General features: G+C 33.3%; 1 protein-coding gene across 5 annotated transcripts in view; it reads left to right on the top strand.

Moving 5' to 3' along the window:
- Positions 1-17,471, top strand: part of LOC130244242 (nesprin-1-like) — a 197,194-nt gene that overhangs the window by 39,449 nt on the left and 140,274 nt on the right. For all 5 annotated transcript variants that reach the window (XM_056476573.1, XM_056476574.1, XM_056476575.1 and 2 more), the window contains exons 19-27: positions 2,562-2,715; positions 2,796-2,939; positions 4,466-4,630; positions 6,201-6,518; positions 6,818-6,973; positions 8,553-8,726; positions 10,249-10,575; positions 14,396-14,548; positions 14,621-14,788. In XM_056476573.1, the coding sequence (XP_056332548.1) occupies positions 2,562-2,715; positions 2,796-2,939; positions 4,466-4,630; positions 6,201-6,518; positions 6,818-6,973; positions 8,553-8,726; positions 10,249-10,575; positions 14,396-14,548; positions 14,621-14,788 (1,759 nt within the window). The remainder of the gene's footprint in view (positions 1-2,561; positions 2,716-2,795; positions 2,940-4,465; positions 4,631-6,200; positions 6,519-6,817; positions 6,974-8,552; positions 8,727-10,248; positions 10,576-14,395; positions 14,549-14,620; positions 14,789-17,471) is intronic.

Here is a 17,471-nt window from a genome sequence, read left to right on the forward strand (position 1 = left end):
TGTACCTGTTATTTTTAAACACTATGGTCACATGACTCAATAGAATATCTAAACAGAATATTGAATGAGAGAGAAAAAAGAGATAATGTTGTTATATGTTGTATAATACTTATCATATTTAACAAATTTTTTTCTCTCTCATTCAGTACAAAAAGGCTACTGTCAAATAACCTATCTGAAAATTTTTATGTGTACACTGAAACACGATTTACGAACAAACCTATCCAGAATCTAAATATTTAGGATGCACTTGGCTGTTAAACAAAGGAAAAGGTTGCACAATGAGATGTTTATTTTCTTTCTCGCTGAGCCAGACATTCCTCTGTAGAGATATTGTTTAACTAACAGCCTATTGTAATGTATGTTTTAAATGTTGTTTATAGCGTGCACATTTCGTACACATTTATAAGCCGACTATTTTTAGCTGATTTCTTTTTTTAGTGTTGATAAAGATTTATGAAACAAAGTGTGAAATGTCAGTATGGATGATGATGGTTTTGTGTAGTTTAAATGCAGTCTTTTAAATGCAACTAAAGATGCTATAAATGCATATTAAAACTTATTTTTTATATGGAGTCCCTACGCTAATGGAATGGATAGAGGCCTTTGGTTTCTAGTTCGCTAGACAATAGCAGCTTTAAGCCTGGCTTATAGGTAAAGTCTAGATCGGATATGTGGCTGGCCGGAAGTACGATATGCACATCAATATAGCAGCATTTTTTTCTGACACTGTATAACAATAATTCATATTTTTACAGTACTGTGACGGTTGGGTTTAGGGTTGGGGTGTGGGTAGGCATTAAAAAATACAATTTATTGGGTAATTTAATAGATAACATAAATAATACTCGGTACAACTACGGTTTTTACGTTACTGTGATGGTTGGGTTTAGGGTTGGGGTGGGGGTAGACATTAATAAAATACAATAAATGGGAAATTTTATAAATAATAGAAACAATTATCATTAACTTCCGGCCGCAAATGTATCCGATCTAGCAACAACCTGGCTTATACTCGACGTGTCCGCTAGTTCGCTTGAGTGCGCGCGGCGAATGTGACATCGTCGCAGTGTTAGCGGAAGTTTACTTTGGGTGCGCTCGACATCATTTCGGCTGGCAGTGCACATGGCATTTTTGAGACTCGAGTGAACAGTTTGCGCAGCACCGCGTTTAATTTAAGTTGAATATGAAACTCGTTGAAGAGATTTTGTCTGAAAACGTTCCTCTGTACAGACATCTTTATGATCTGTTATCATAGAGAAAACCAGATGAACAATAATTCTTGGCTAAAAATTGCAATAGCCGTGAGAAAGGAGGAAAGTTTTTGTTAAAAGGTTTGAAAAACCTGAAGGATGAGTATGTTAAAGCCAAAAGAGGCCATGGCAAAAGTGGAGAACCAGTTACACTGGTTAATTATAGAAATATGTTTTTCCACCAGTCATAGGTTTAACACTGATGTATAATTACAGTTTTGCATTCAAAACAATTTAATAGTTACAAAACTATAATTAAGGAACACATTATTTCTTTGATAACCGGAAAAGAATAATTGAACCTATTGGTTTACAATATACTGATGCCCTGTTATTCTGGGCTTTATTGGTGATAATGGTTAGGAATGTTGGACCATTATTGCCTTTTTAGCATAAGAAGAGAACAGAAACTAGCCAGACAGTGGAGCAGGCTAAATAAAAAATAAATCTGTATTTTTTAGTAAGTGTACTTTTTTTCTTTTATTCTTGCTATAATAAAAATACATTTGTCATCAATATTTTAATAAACTTTAATAGGTAAAACTGTCCGAGATATGAACATAAGCAAGTGATGCATCAAAGTTTGATAAAAATCCTTATAATCATTAAAAAACTTTACAAAAACAATAAAAATAATTAGTTTAAAAATATTAAATGATATCAATGATATGACGTAGTTCCGGAAACTTCCTACTTCTCTCTTTATCCGTCTGATTTTACGGTGGGTTTCTTTTGACCGCCCCCCTGTCGTTTTAAAGAATATCACAACGGCGAATGCGGCAAGTATAAAAACCTTGTCCGTTTCGAGAGGTGCCCGCACAGTCAGCGGAGGTGTGCGATGCGGCGCCAAGTGAAAGTATAAATCCAGCTTTAAGCCCCGCCACCCTCATTCCACTTTTCGGATGCTAATGGTCCCTGCCCTGGTTTACAGCCAAACCGGTTTGAGTTTTTCAACTCACACGTGATGTTAGAAATGAGAAACTAGAGGGAAAAATAAAAAGTAAACAAATGAAAATGATTCATTTAAAAGTAGAACTCTGCACCACTGTGCCACCCTGCTCCACTGTGCCACCCTGCTGCTTAAAAAGAGGGCATGGAGCACAATCTCATTTGAATTTAAAGCGACAGTCACCAAAATGGCACAATTAGGATCAAAGCCTAAAAGGGGCAGATTCAAAGAGTTATAAAACATTATTAGTGTGTTTGTTTGAGCATACTCAGACAATCAGACACTTATTGCATATCTCGTAAAAAGGGGCATAATAAAGTAGGTCCCCTTTAAAGTAATTGTATTTTTGGTTTGAACAGTCAACTGGAAGGCGCCCTATCTCAATGGACCAGTTACCAGGAGGACGTACGTCAGTTTGTGACCTGGATGGAAACTGTGGAGGAGACTTTAAGCTCAGCGGATAAACAGTGTTCGGAGATGAGAGACAAAACCACCAATCTGGGCAAAGCCAAAGTACAGCATTATTGTCAAAGCTCAATAATTATTTCCCAGTAGTTGTCAGTCCTGTCTCACAAACATTCTCCTCATTTCAGTTGCTCTTAGAAGACGTTTTAAGTCACAGCAGCGTCTTGGACGTCATATCTATGAAGGGATCCAACATGGCCGAGCACTACGTCACCCAGCTGGAGATTCAGGACTTGCAGGAGCGCTACAATATTGTCAAAGATAAAGCTCAGGTATAATCACATTCTTGGGTCTAATTAATTACAGTAATTATTTGCCCTCCTCTATATCTTTTTTCCCAATTTCTGTTTAACGGAGAGAAGCTTTTTTTCAACACATTTCTAAACATAATAGTTTTAATAACTTTCCTTTCTAATAACTGATTTCTTTTATCCTTGCCATGATGACAGGACATAATCTTTTACTAGATATTTTTCAATATACTACTCAGCTTAAAGTGACATTTAAAGGCTCAACTAGGTTAATCAGGTGAATTAGGCAGGTTAGGGTAATTAGGTGAAGCATTGTATAGCGATGGTTTGTTCTGTAAACAATCGAAAAAAATATAGCTTATAATATTGACCTTAAAATGTATTTTTTTTCTTATTTAAAACAGCTTGTATTCTAGCCGAAATAAAACAAATAAGACTTCATCCAGGAGAAAAAATATTATAGGAAATACTGTGAAAATATTTGATCTGTTAAACATCATTTGGGAAATATTTGAAATAGAAAAAGAAAATCACAGGGCTAATAGTTTTGACTTCAAATGTAGTTACAAAGTGACTAGATACTGTAATTAAAGTAGTTTTCTTCTAAAAAATGAAAGTAAAGTATTACTTAACTTTTTATGTCATTTAATCACTGTTATGTATAATGTAATTGCCTTAAATACTGTAAATCAATTAAAAATTTCTGTATAAATCAATTCAGAGAAGCAGAGTAATTGGTTTTATGCAAATATATTTTGCAGAATAATTCTATTTTTTTTTAACTTTTTACATTTATAAAGACGATCAAACATGCTTTTTTAAATAAAAAATGAGAAATTTTGTTGTTTTTAAGATATTTTGCAAAATAAGCCATTTTTTTAAATAACCCAACCAACGAATATTAGATTTTAACAATTACAAATGTTTGAGACTTACAATAAAATAAGAAATGTGTCTATATATATGGTTTATATATGTGGTTTATATATGGTGTATATGAAATATGGTCTCAATAATTTGAAACATTTAGAATTTTATTGAATTGTTTTATTGTAATTAAAAAATACAATTTCTGTCCTGTTTGACTCAAATGTAAATAATTTAAAGAATTGAATTTCTGTTGTCTATGCATTGAGATTTATATGGATTCTAACTAGATTTGAGTCAAGTAAATCAGTATTGAGCAATTTAGCTACTTTTAAGACAAAGCAGTTTAAATTAAACTTTAATGATGTAAATAGTAATTAATTGCTTTTTTGAGGTAACTTTGAGGCTATAACTGCTCATTGGTCACTGTCCAAACCCATTTGACTTTATTATTTCTTCTATTGAACAGAAAAGGAGATATTTCAGAGGATGTTGGAAACCGGTAACCATTGACTTGCTTAGTGTTTGTTTTTCCCTACTATGGATGTCAGTGGTTACAGCTCCAACATTCTTCAAACTATCTTCTTTCGTGTTCAACATAAAACAGACCTCCAACTTGAGTGAATAAATATTCATTTTTGGATGAGCTATAGCTTTAATGCCATCCTGTCTGTTCTCAGTGTGCGGTTGCTAAAGCGGAGGAGCTGGTGTCGGCTCATCAGGAGTACCAGCACAGCCTGCATGAGTTTAAAGACTGGCTGGAGCAGCAGCAGGAGAGACTGAGCTGCTACACACAGCTGGAGGGAGACACAGAGATGCTGGAGGACACACTGCGAAAACTACAAGTGAGAAGACTAAAGCTAATGAAGCTGGAATAATAACAAAAGTTAATGATATTTGTAACGCGCCTTTTTTAGACTCAAGGTGCTGCTATAATTGAAACAATAAAAGAAGAAAGAATATAAAACATCACATTGACATCATAATGATATGAAGAGATGAAAATATGGTAATAAACCATATAATTATATTATATAATTTTGCATGTAATTAAAGTAAAGCCTGATAAAACACAGATTTGTTGCTTTTCAATTGCTAATCCATTTTTATTTAGCATTTGTATCTATTTAACCATATTTGTTTTGCTTTTAATTACTTAATTTTTTCCCTCTTTTAGATGCTTATATTTTACATTAAATATTATTATCTTATATATTATTATTATATTTAAATATATTATGTTATGCGTTAGTCATCTTGAATTTAAAGAACATTAACATTTATATCTTTATCAATTTTTATTTTGTTTTTTAATTGTTTTTTTCTTCCTTTTTAAAGCCTTTATTTTACATTAAATAGTATTATATCTTATATTATTATTATTAAATATATTGTTTGTGTTATAAATAAAACATTGAATTTAAAGAACATTTAACAATTTTTCATCTTTTTTAACAATTTTTACTTTTTTAAATTACTATTTTCACTTTTTAATGCTTTTATTTTACGTTAAACATTATTGTGTATATGCTAAAAAATCCAAATGTCTTATATTATTATTTTTAAATATATTATTATATATTTATTATAAATTATTTATTATATGATTGTATTATTATTTTTAAATATATTTTTAAATATATTGTTTGTATTATTTATATATTGTTTATACTGAAGTGAATGAATATTTAAGATTTTGCCTATGATTATTATTAAGATCTTTTTAAAAATATTTACTTTTGTTTTTAATTTTTTTTACATTTCCCCCTTTTTTAAATGCTTTTTATTTTAAATTATTATTATGTGTTATATTGTTATTACTTTTAAATATACTGTTTATACTTTGTTTATATTGTATAATGATTATTATTAATAATAATTATATTGTCAAAATGTTTTTATCTTTTTAACAATTTATACTTTTGTTTTTAATTACTTTTTAATTTCCTTTTTTTAATCCTTATATTTTGCATTAATAATAATAATAATAATAATAATAATAATAATAATAATTATTATTATTATTATTATTATTATTATTATTATTATTATTAATTAATTAATGGTTTATATTATACTTTTTATATTTATAAGTCGTTTTGAGTCCCAAACAAACATTTAACATTTTTATCTTTTTAATCAATTTTTTTAATCAAAGTTTTTTTTAATCAAAGTTTTTAATGACTTTTTCCCCATTTTCTAAATGATTTTATTTTACATTAAATGTTGTTATATCTTATATTATTATTATTTTTAAATATATTGTTTATATTATCCTTAAGTCATCTTGAATTTATAGAACTGGCCAATTTTGATGTGATTGCCATTATATTGTTCACCCTCGTTCATAATAGTAGTGGATTATTTAGTGTTTCACACTTCATACCCATCAAAGAAATGAATGTGTGTCTCCAGGAGCTGCAGGTTCACTGTACAGAAGGTCAGGCTCTCCTCAACACTCTGCTGGTGAGCCGAGAGCAGGTGATTCCCTGGGGCGTCCCACAGCTGGAGGACCGATGTCTGGAGGGCGTCCAGCAGGAGTGGGGCTCGTATCAGACCCGGCTCACTGACACCAGATCTCAGCTTAACAGCGCTCTGGCCAAACTGCGGCAGATCGAGCAGAAGTTCCAGCGGCTGGACAACTGGCTGAAGGGGATGGAAAGTAAAGGCCAGTTACGCACTGGACGCCGCTCTGACAGAGCAACCAAAGAGGCCCAGCTGCAGCTCCTGAAGGTTTGCACAGCGTTTATAAATATTTACGCAATGCACAATGCACAGATTGTTTCTAACTATCTTGTCGATTAGATCACTTAATTGAAAATGTATTATATACATAGTTCTGACAACATTTCAGTGTTTTCCATCTAGTTTATTTTATTTATTTATTTATTTATTTATTTATTTTTACATAATTTTGGTTTATTCGTGAACATTTATAACATTAACATGGAACAATACAGTTGCTAAAAAAATGGCTGTTTCTGCAGAATAAGTGTGTTGATGGATTCTGTGATGTTGTGATGTGTCTTCAGGGCTGGCATGAGGAGGTGTTGGTCTACCAGGAGGAGATTGAGGGTCTCAGTGTTTTGGCCCAGCAGGTTTTAGAAGAGACGCCCATCAGCAGCAGAGTCAGCACTCGAGCCACACAGCTGACCTCACGCTATCATGCACTGCTGCTACATCTGCTGGTACACTTTATATACATGCGCATACAAACATATTTACTTAGATATTTAAAGGAAAACAACATAAACATACATTAATAAAGAGCATTTTTACAGTTTCAGGAAAATAAACCTAATTATTATTCATCAATGTTTAGCAATAATGGTGAGGAGGATGTTCTCAGAGAATTTGATCTCATTTTGTTAAATTTGTTACTGAAGGCAAAACTAAATATGATTTATGCTTAGCTTTTATCTTGATATTTTTTAATATATTGCTTTTTACATTTTTATTTCATTTTTTAAAAAGAATTTTATTATTTTTATTTTATTTATTTTATTTTATTAAAATTTTATTTTTTTATTTTTTGTTATTATATTTTATGTTGTTTTATTTTATTATTTTATTTTATTATAAGTTAAGGATTTTTTTAAATAATAAAATTTAATTACATTTTTTATTTTTTGCCAAATATATTTATTAACATTTTTTGCAGATACAATGTCATATGCATACAAAAATAAGTAATACACTGTTCTGCTTTTTCACAACTAAGAACCAATGACCCTAAAAACAATATAGTTAATAAATAACACAGTAAATGTAAAAAATGTAAAAAAAAAAAACTAACAATAAAAGTAATAAATAATAATAATAATAATAATAATAAAGCTTTATTCCTCTTCTGCCCCAACAAAGGTTTCCATGTTTTGTAAAAAGATTTTAAAGACCCTCTTAATGAAAACGAAATTTTTTCCAACTTTATCCGTCTGTCATATTAAATTAAATTAAATTAAATTAAATTAAATTAAATTAAATTAAATTAAATTAAATTAAATTAAATTAAATTTTATTTTATTTTATTTTATTTTATTTTATTTTATTTTATTTTATTTTATTTTATTTTATTTTATTTTATTTTATTTTATTTTATTTTTATTGAAGGTTAAGAAATTGGCCAATACAGATATTAGTATATTGTGCACCCATATTCATTATAAAAAAAATAAAAATAAAAAGATACAAAGATACCTAAACCCACAAAAAAAATAATAAATAAAAAAAAATACCTCAGAAATAGCCACAACTCACATCTTATCTCTACTATTATTATATTTATTTATTATTACCATTATTTTTTCTATGATTTATATATTTTTTTATTAAAATCTTCAAAAGAAAAAAATCTTCATGTCTCATTATAATGAGGTCTGTTTTTAGCTGAATTATTGTGACATTTTCAATTTAAATTTTTTTGACATATTTATTATGATTTTTTTTAACTTGCATATCATTTTGTTAAAATGTAAGTACCCATATACTCTTAAATAATATATAAAATAATCCCCCACCCTCTTCAACAACTTTTCTTCTTTAATTGGTGTTTCCTTGGACAGGTGCTGAATCAACCTGTCACTTAAACGAAATCAATCAATAGCAAACCACAACCATTCAATTAATTCCCTATAAACAAAATCAAGTCCTTCTCAACATTTATTTATGTTTGAGAAGCCATTTTACACATGCATGCATTGCAAAAAGAAAGAAAACATAACTGCATCTTCTGCGGAATTGAACTCTTTATGTCATGTGTGTTTGCAGGACACTATAAAGCAGCTTAAGGAGGAAGTGTCCTGCATTGAAGAATCTCAGAGTGTCTTCAGCACATTCTCTGAATGGTTGAACACAGCACAGAAGAACTTCAGTAGCGTGACCACCACCAACATTGATGTGGTCGATCGTGCTGCCATGGAGAAGAAGATGAAACAACTAGAGGTAAGTACAATAAGTTCAAAGCACAATATGTCATTTCCTTTTCATTAAAATATCCAAAAACCACTAGAACAGTGTTAAATAATGTGCTCACTTACATTATGCTAAATGTTTCTTCTTTTTTTAACTAGTGAGATGGAGTGTGTTCATGTTAATAACCACACACACCCTCAATTTCAGGGTTTGATTTAACTGGCGAACTCTGCTTCTCACTCAGGGCTGTTTATGCTAATGAAGGAGAGATTGTCACTTATGGGCGGGGCTTTCCCCCTCTGTTGACCGGAGATGTATAAAGTATTAGAGACCCAGACTTGAGTAAAAGTACAAGTGCTCTATCAAAAAAGTGACTTAAGTAGAAGTTGAAGTGCTCCTTAAGCACAATACTTAAGTGGAAGTACTAAAGTATTCAACATTTTTTGTACTTAAGTATTGCAAGTAGTTTATTTTAAAATTTACTACTCAAATACTGAAAGTAAAAGTACTGTGTAATGTAGTTATTAAAGAAAGCAGTCAGAAGACATCATATTGTTTTGTTTATTTTAAATATCTTTTTGGGGGGTACGTCATTAAGCAGAACAAATTATATATATATATATATATGATGGGTCAAAAACACCATTTAGCGTGGCACAGCCTTTATCATAGCCAGCTAGTGACCGTTAAGTGAACATCGCAGCATGTTATGTACCGTGGGTAGCTAACGTTAACTTATCTAGCGCTTATGGATAGCTCAAACTGCTGTGTTTTGTGTATTATATTATTTTGAATTATTATTTTATATTATTATTTTTTCAAATTCGACTGTGAATTTTTAAAGGCCATTATTTTGCAATGTTTCGTGAGGCAGAGTATGCACGTCATTCTATATGAATTGTCTTTCACTCCGATAAATGCAAACATGGACTCTAAATAGGGCCAATGGTGGTCTTCTTCCTCATCGCCACGAACAGTTGAAAGTGAGGGAGTTGAAGGTGAAATTTCTGGGTTTTCCAATGTCGAAAACAAACTAGAGTGCTCTTAATGCAGGCAGGCAGTGCTGTCTTCTTTGATCGTCTGAATGATGACGAGCCAGCTTATTCAGACCTGTGACAGAGCCATCTGCTGCTCTGGCAGTGATAATGTGGGTTTGAAATGATTCGTAACATTTTTATAATTGTAACAAGTAACGATGCAGCACATAAATCTATCGGAGTAAAAGTATTAAACTCATCGAAAATATGTACTGAAGTAAAAGTGGAAGTAGGAGAAAAAAAACAGTACTCCAGTAGAGTACAGATACAGCCTTTTAATACTTACCTACAGTAGTGAAGTAGTTCTACTTCGTTACTATACATCTCTGCTGATGACATCTACAAAGAGAGAGGTGTCTCTGCAGACTGTTTTTATCAAGTGTGATTATAAAAAATACAATTAATTTGTCGTTACCATTAGAAGTTGACTATAGTCACACACTGCTGCCACGCACAACAGATTTAACCCCTTATAAAAGTGATTTTTGCATAATAGGTCCCCTTGAATGTCTCAGGCTCTGCAGGGCGACATGGAGCTCGGGCACACTTTCCTGAAGACCATGCGTGAAAAGACCGATCGTGCCATGATGTTCCTGGAGGAGCCCGAAGCAGAGCAGCTGAAGGAGGAGGTGGACAGCAGACTGTCTCAGCTGGAGACACTAATCAGAGCTCTGCGGTCCGAGATCAGCGCCACTGAGAAATCCATACAGCTCTCTAAAGATTTCCTGGACAAGTTTAAGACTCAAACACAGTGGCTTTCAGAGACAAAATCACTGCTGGCATCCCCTGTGGAGCCAAAAGCAGAACTCTACCAAAAGAAGGCTCAGTTGGCCAAATATAAGGTGAGTGAAACACTGTTCTGGTGAGAAATCATTTACTAACTTACCTACTTACTCCCAGGGCCATTTATATTGAAGTTGATATTTAGCCGCACCATGTTGGTGTTTCGTAACATCTGATTTTTTAACCCCAACCTGGAGGACCAGATATACACACATACACTACGGACAATTTAGCATACCCAATTCACCTACAGCGCATGTCTTTGGACTTGTGGAGGAAACTGGAGCACCCGGAGGAAACCCACGCCAACATGGGGAGAACATGCAAACTCCACACAGAAATGCCAACTGACTTAGCCGGGGCTCGAACCAGTGACCTTCTTGCTGTGAGGCGACAGTTCTAACCACTGAGCTATATGTTAAGCTTTAGAAATTAAATTTTTCGAAACAAAGTTGCATATTTTACAAGTTAAACCGTGTCCTAAATGCATGATGCAACAAATCTTTTGCAATATTTGTGTTCTCACTGAATGAGAAATTCAGAGCACAGTAAAACCAAAACATTTTTACAAAGCAGTTTTGGACTAAATGTGGGTAAAGTGACAGAAACAAAAATGATAATTATTTATATTATATTATTTATAATAATATTAGAAAATAATAGTATTATTCAGATAATGTTATTATAGTATTTTTAAATACTTTTATATTTTATCATTTAATTGTAGTTTTTTCCCTTTAAAATCAAGTTTTAATATTTTTTATGTTTAATATTTCTTTTATGATTTTTAGATTTAATTTACTTCTGTTTCAGTTTTAAAATAATTGCTAATTCTTAATTTTTTTTGTATGCAATATTGTGTTTAATATTCACTATATTTTTTACTAAATTCACTATATTTTTTTGTATTGCAGCTTCCTTTCTAATAGTAAAAGCGATTTTAACTGTGTTAGCTATTAATAACATCTTATAAAATGTCTTGTTCCACCGTGTTGCCCCAATTACTAAGTTACACTCAAAAAATTACTTTTGGTGCTTGTTTAAACTACTTATGTAATGAGTTGAAAGTTATTTTGGAGGAGACAACTTAATTGTTATTTGTTTAATCCACTTAAGTTCGTGAGGACAACAATTTTAGGGTAAATGTAGTAAAAGAATAAATATTGTGAGTAAAGAATAATCAGACACAACATGCTAAATTACACCTTTTCTATGGTCAACTTTGTTTTAGTGGTAACCAAACCATGACTATAATAAAAGAGAAACAAGACATTTTATAAGATGCTATTAATAGCTAACACAGTTAAAATCACTTTTACTATTTGAAAGGAAGCTGCAATATAAAAAAATATAGTGAATTCAGTGAAAAATTTTGTGAATATTAAACACAATATTGCATACAAAAAAAATTAAGAATTAGCAATCATTTTAAAACGGAAATTAAAATCTAAAAATCATAAAAGAAATATTAAACATAAAAATATTAAAACTTTTAAAGGGAAAAAAAATACAATTAAATGATAAAATAAAAAAGTATTTAAAAATACTATAATAACATTATCTGAATAATACTATTATTTTCTAATATTATTATAAATAATATAATATAAATAATTATCATTTTTGTTTCTGCCACTTTACCCACATTTAGTCCAAAACTGCTTTGTAAAAATGTTTTGGTTTTACTGTGCTCTAAATTTCTCATTCAGTGAGAACACAAATATTGTAAAAGATTTGTTGCAGCATGCATTTAGGACACGGTTTAACTTGTAAAATATGCAACTTTATTTCGAAAAATGAAATTTCTAAAGCTTTACATAAAGCTCAGTGGTTAGAACTGTCGCCTCACAGCAAGAAGGTTGCTGATCCGAGTCACGGCTGGGTCAGTTGGCATTTCTGTGTGGAGTTTGCATGTTTTCACCATGTTGGAGTGGGGTTCCTTCGGGTGCTCCGGTTTCCCCCACAGTCCAAACATCTGCATATCCCCTATTCACCTATAGCGCATAAGTATGCGGAAGGACTTTTAACCTGGGTCAAGCGCTTCTGGTGAACTGTATGCCATTACAAAATCGGTGCGTTTAAGGTCTGTTTTCTTTAAAAATCAGCGATCTCCACTGGCTGAGTGATATCCGATATAAAGTGGGTCTCAGATTGTACAAGAAGCACTGCATTAATTAAAAATTTTTCCCCGCCATGTCTTTAAAATAGCAGTTGTATGAGAGTAAACCAAAAACCATCAGACCATTTGGTTTGCGTATTAATTCACATTTACAAAACTTAAACCTGGACATTTTAAATCAAACACACTTCAGCTCCCTGCCTCATTGGAAATTAAAGAAGCCCATAATCAACATGGATTTAGGACATCAGAAGAAAGGAGCAACTCATCCCAATGTATACAGACGACAATACCTGGAAATTAGAAAGCAATATTCTCAGCACTCACCAATTTTTACAGATGGTTCAAAGGTGGAAAATGGCGTAGCAGCAGCAATGGTGACTGGGCAACAAAGTTATGGAGTCAGTCTGCCTAATGAATGCTCCATATTCACAGCTGAAGCCCGTGCTTTACTTTTAGCATTGGAGTATATAGAAAATGCAAAACAAAAGAAATCCATTTATTTTACAGACTCCAAATCATGCCTCCAAGTGATAGAATCTACAAAAAATGATCATCCTTTAATTGATAATATTTTAACCAAAGTTCACCTTCTACAAAATCAGTTTTATCACATCATTTTTTGCTGGATTCCAGGACATGTCAGGCTTTCAGGAAATGAGCGAGCTGATGCAGCTGCTAAAGATGCTTTGAAGCAAGTGGTGAACAAATGCCAAATTCCTCCATCAGAGATGAGACTTTTTATCAACGTTTACATTTAAATAAGTGGCAAGAGGAGTAGGGTGCACTGGATAATAATAAATTACATGAAATCCAACCTGAAATCTCCAAAAGAATTTTAAGACTCGATTTGATCAAGTGATTTTTACCAGATGTCGTATTGGACATACAAGATTAACTCACGGCTTTTTAATTAAAGACGAAGACCCCACTCAATGTTTGTGCTGCAAAACTCCCCTTACTGTTAAACACATTTTACTGGACTGTCCTGCTTTTAATGCTTCCAGAAGACTTTTTTTATGAAATGAACTCTCTTAAGGACATTTTTAGCAAAGTGACACCAGGAAAAATCTTAGAATTCTTATCATGTATTAACATTAAAAATCTTATTTAACTTGTGTATTCATTTGTTTGTTGTTCTTAATTGTTTATTTATTATTAAAATGTTCTTGCCATGAAAATAGCCTTGGTTGCTGACATGGCAATAAATAAAAAACACATTACATTACGTTACATGTCTTTAAAATATGAACATTTATTTTACCCCATTATATTCAATGGAGCTTCTGCGCTAGCCTGCTAATCCTGACATGCGGGTGCGTGTAAACGGCTTTTCAACTCGTTTTACGTTTGAGTAACTAAATGAATGCCAAAGATTATTTAACGGATTGTATTTTAATTACATTACAGCATCGGTGCTGTAAAACGAACCGTATAAAATGGAAAAAATTGACATTAACCGTTCACCGGAAGTTTATCAGTATGGAACGAAACACTAGCTCTGCAAATACCCTATTGTATAAACAAAATTGGCCATAGTGTATGAGTGTGTGTGTGAATGTGAGAGTGAGTGGATGTTTCCCAGTACTGGGTTGCGGCTGGAAGGGCATCCGATGCGTAAAACATATGCCGGATTAGTTGGCGGTTCATTCCGCTGTGGCGATCTCTGATAAATCTATCATAAAAAGATAAATCTCTGATTAAAAAGCAAACTGTCTTAAGAGAGAGTCAAAATATATGCTATCTTTGTCTCCATCTAGACAATCCAGCAAACCATCCAGTCCCATGAATCAGCCGTCAAATCAGTAATCGAGAAAGGAGATGCTCTTCTTGAAACCATCCGAGACCCGTCCATCAGCGAGAACATCAGCAAGCTGAAAACTGACTATCAAGACCTATGCGCTGATGCTAAGGTACTGTCATACCGACACTACCTGTACTTGTTCTCCATGCATTATTGCTAGACTAATATTGTTCTGTTGTAGGCTCGTGTTCAAAGTTTGACAGAGAGCGTGAGGGAGCATGAGGACTATAACAGTGAACTGCAGGAAGTAGAGAAATGGCTGTTACAGATGTCAAGCAGACTCGTCACCTCTGATTCAATGCAAAGTGGCAATCTGGAGATGGCCACACAACAGCTTGCCAGACACAAGGTTTGTATTCTGTTATTATAGCCATTCAAATTCCCCTGAAGAGCCTTGAAATGTGCGACTTCGTTCGTTGTGTAATGTCATTTTAACCTAATTTGAAGATTGAAGGTGGCACACATCAAGTAGCTCCTCCTTTTTAAAAAAGTAGCTGATAGTGTTTTGTTTATAACACATCCAAGTGTGCCGCAAGCCTGCATTTGAGTTAAGGTCTCAGCCGTTAGGTTGCCCCCTGGGGGCTGGCTGCAGTACAAGTCATAAAGCCCGCCTTCAACGTGTTAAGGAAGGAGACTTGAGCCCAAATAAAAAAATGAATTACACTTGCAATAAAATGTCCCAAACGATGGTTTTGGCCAATTAAGGCACTGGTTCATGCTGATATAGGTGCAGATCTTCATTTTTGGAAACAGTTTTTAGCAGTAATCTATTGCTGGGTGTGTCATCGTGATTGACAGCTGTGATTGACAGTTACTCAAAGCTGACCGTCTGAGCTTCGGCAGGAGACTGTAGTGTTATTATTCGATTTTGGTGTTATTTTACCATGATAAAATGAGTTCAGCAGTAAAACTATAGTTTCTGGCATACAGGATCTGGTGGAACACTGTTTATTCGGTAATGTCAGGGCTTTTTTCAAAAAATAATAAACAATATACAAGCGAACAATACAAGCAAAAAATAATAAACAATGCAAGCGATGTTGCAGCAGCTGATAGACATCAGTTGATGCATTAATACTGCGAAGTTTTTGTACAAATTGAAGAATTGCAGGGTTGGGATGTGTAAATATCCTGTTTATATTTAGAAATCTTGCTGTATTTATCTTTTAAATGCACGATTTTTCACGTATGGTAAATCGTTATCTATGGTGTGTAGGCTATATTTTGGGTCCTGTTGATTGCTAATTAAAAATAAAAACATTTCTAAAAATGTATGTGTTGTTTATATGTTATTGTTCATATTTTACAAGTGTTATTTCAAAATAACAAATACTAACAACCCTGTTATAAGAGAATGTTTTTTGTGCTCATATTAGTCTAACTCAGGCTAGAGTGTATGAAAGATCATTTATTTCTGCAGTCTAACATGTATTGCTTTTATTAAATTATAACAGCTTACATCACACAGTTTTTAAACCGTATATTACTGCCTGTTTTTAAATGTAAGTGCTTATATTTACATCAGCGAGCCTTTGTTATAGTGCAGATACCGGCGGTCAAGTGAGAAGTGCGGGGGGGCGTGGCTGATTTTACATCAAGCGTTTGGTTGGAAGCTCGATTCCGCGGCTCCTCCTCTGGCTCCATTAGACAGTCCTTCTGCGCATGCCCAGGCTCCAATTTCAGCAGTCTTTTGCGACAGTTTGTACCCGTCACGGAGGCGTTTTGCCGTCAAAGCGTTCAATGGGAAATGGCGCTGTTGCGTCGTCCATATTTTATACAGTCATTGATCACAACTCTACCAGTCAGAGTCGTTCAGCTAAAGAGTATCAGACTCATGACAGCCACAGTCAAAATTAAAATACTGATAAGTCAATATCAAATATGTTAATATTAAATATTATTAGTCTGCCAATATTAAAAATGATTCTCCGCATTAAAACTCAGCACTCTGTGTATAATTGTAATGGGTTTGGTAGGTTTTGTGCTCTTTGCTATCAAGTCTCTAGTCTGAAGCAGTCTGCGTCTACACGTTGCAGCAGTTTGTTAGACATTAAACAGTTCACCCAAAAATGAAAATTACTCAATAATTTACTCCGCCTCAAGCCATTCTCTATGTATAAGACTTTCTTCTGTCAGATAAAAGTTTTTTCATGCAGGAAAATGTTATGGATCTTCTAGGGTTGGGCGATGTCAACCAATTTGGCATCGTACGATGTCTAATGTGAAACATTGCGATGGACGACGGCATCGTCGTAGGGAGCGGTGAATTAATTATTTATGAATAACGGATTAATTATTTGTAGCCTACCGTTTCAACCACCTGACCTGCATGGTCTTTGTTTTACCCATAACAAAATCATAAATAAATAAAGAGAAGTTACACACAAATTACCACCTGTCAATCCCTTTTTCCATAGGCCTCTGGCATGAATAGGCAGAGTGATCGGTGTTGTTATAATGGCGTCGACAAACTTGGTTGGTAAAAAACATGCACAACCAACAGGAACCAACCAACAGTATCTGAGGTTTTCACTGAAATTACCAAGTACAAGTGTGAAAGTGAAAGATCAATGCAGTGTACTGACGCTGTGACACGTTACCTGATAGATTCAAAAGACCGAAGAGTCGCCATCTCACGATATAAAAAAAATCTATTAACAAATAAACTCTGCTTGCTGTAGTTTACGCAAAACTGGTGGGAAAAATGCATTGATACAGTTTTATTATATATGGTATGTGGTTTATTTTCATAGTTTACCTGTTTTTGCGCTGTTAAGCACTCCTCAGTGCATTCAGAGAGAGAGAGAGAGAGATCACGTCACAGATATGGTTCTTTCACTCACCTCTTTCTGTGGATTTTTCACTGGTTTAGTTCTGCTCTTTGATTTAAATATGGTTTCCCAGCATCCCTCAAAGCCTTCCCTACTCTGTACTTCCATTTGTTCATGTCGGCTCTCCTTATTTTGCAGAGGCTTTGCCTTGTAATGTCCGAAGTGGACATGACTGCAATCGACATCTCTATTCTTTTTAGT

This window comes from Danio aesculapii, chromosome 17 (assembly GCF_903798145.1).
Source record: "Danio aesculapii chromosome 17, fDanAes4.1, whole genome shotgun sequence".
NCBI lineage: Eukaryota > Metazoa > Chordata > Actinopteri > Cypriniformes > Danionidae > Danio > Danio aesculapii.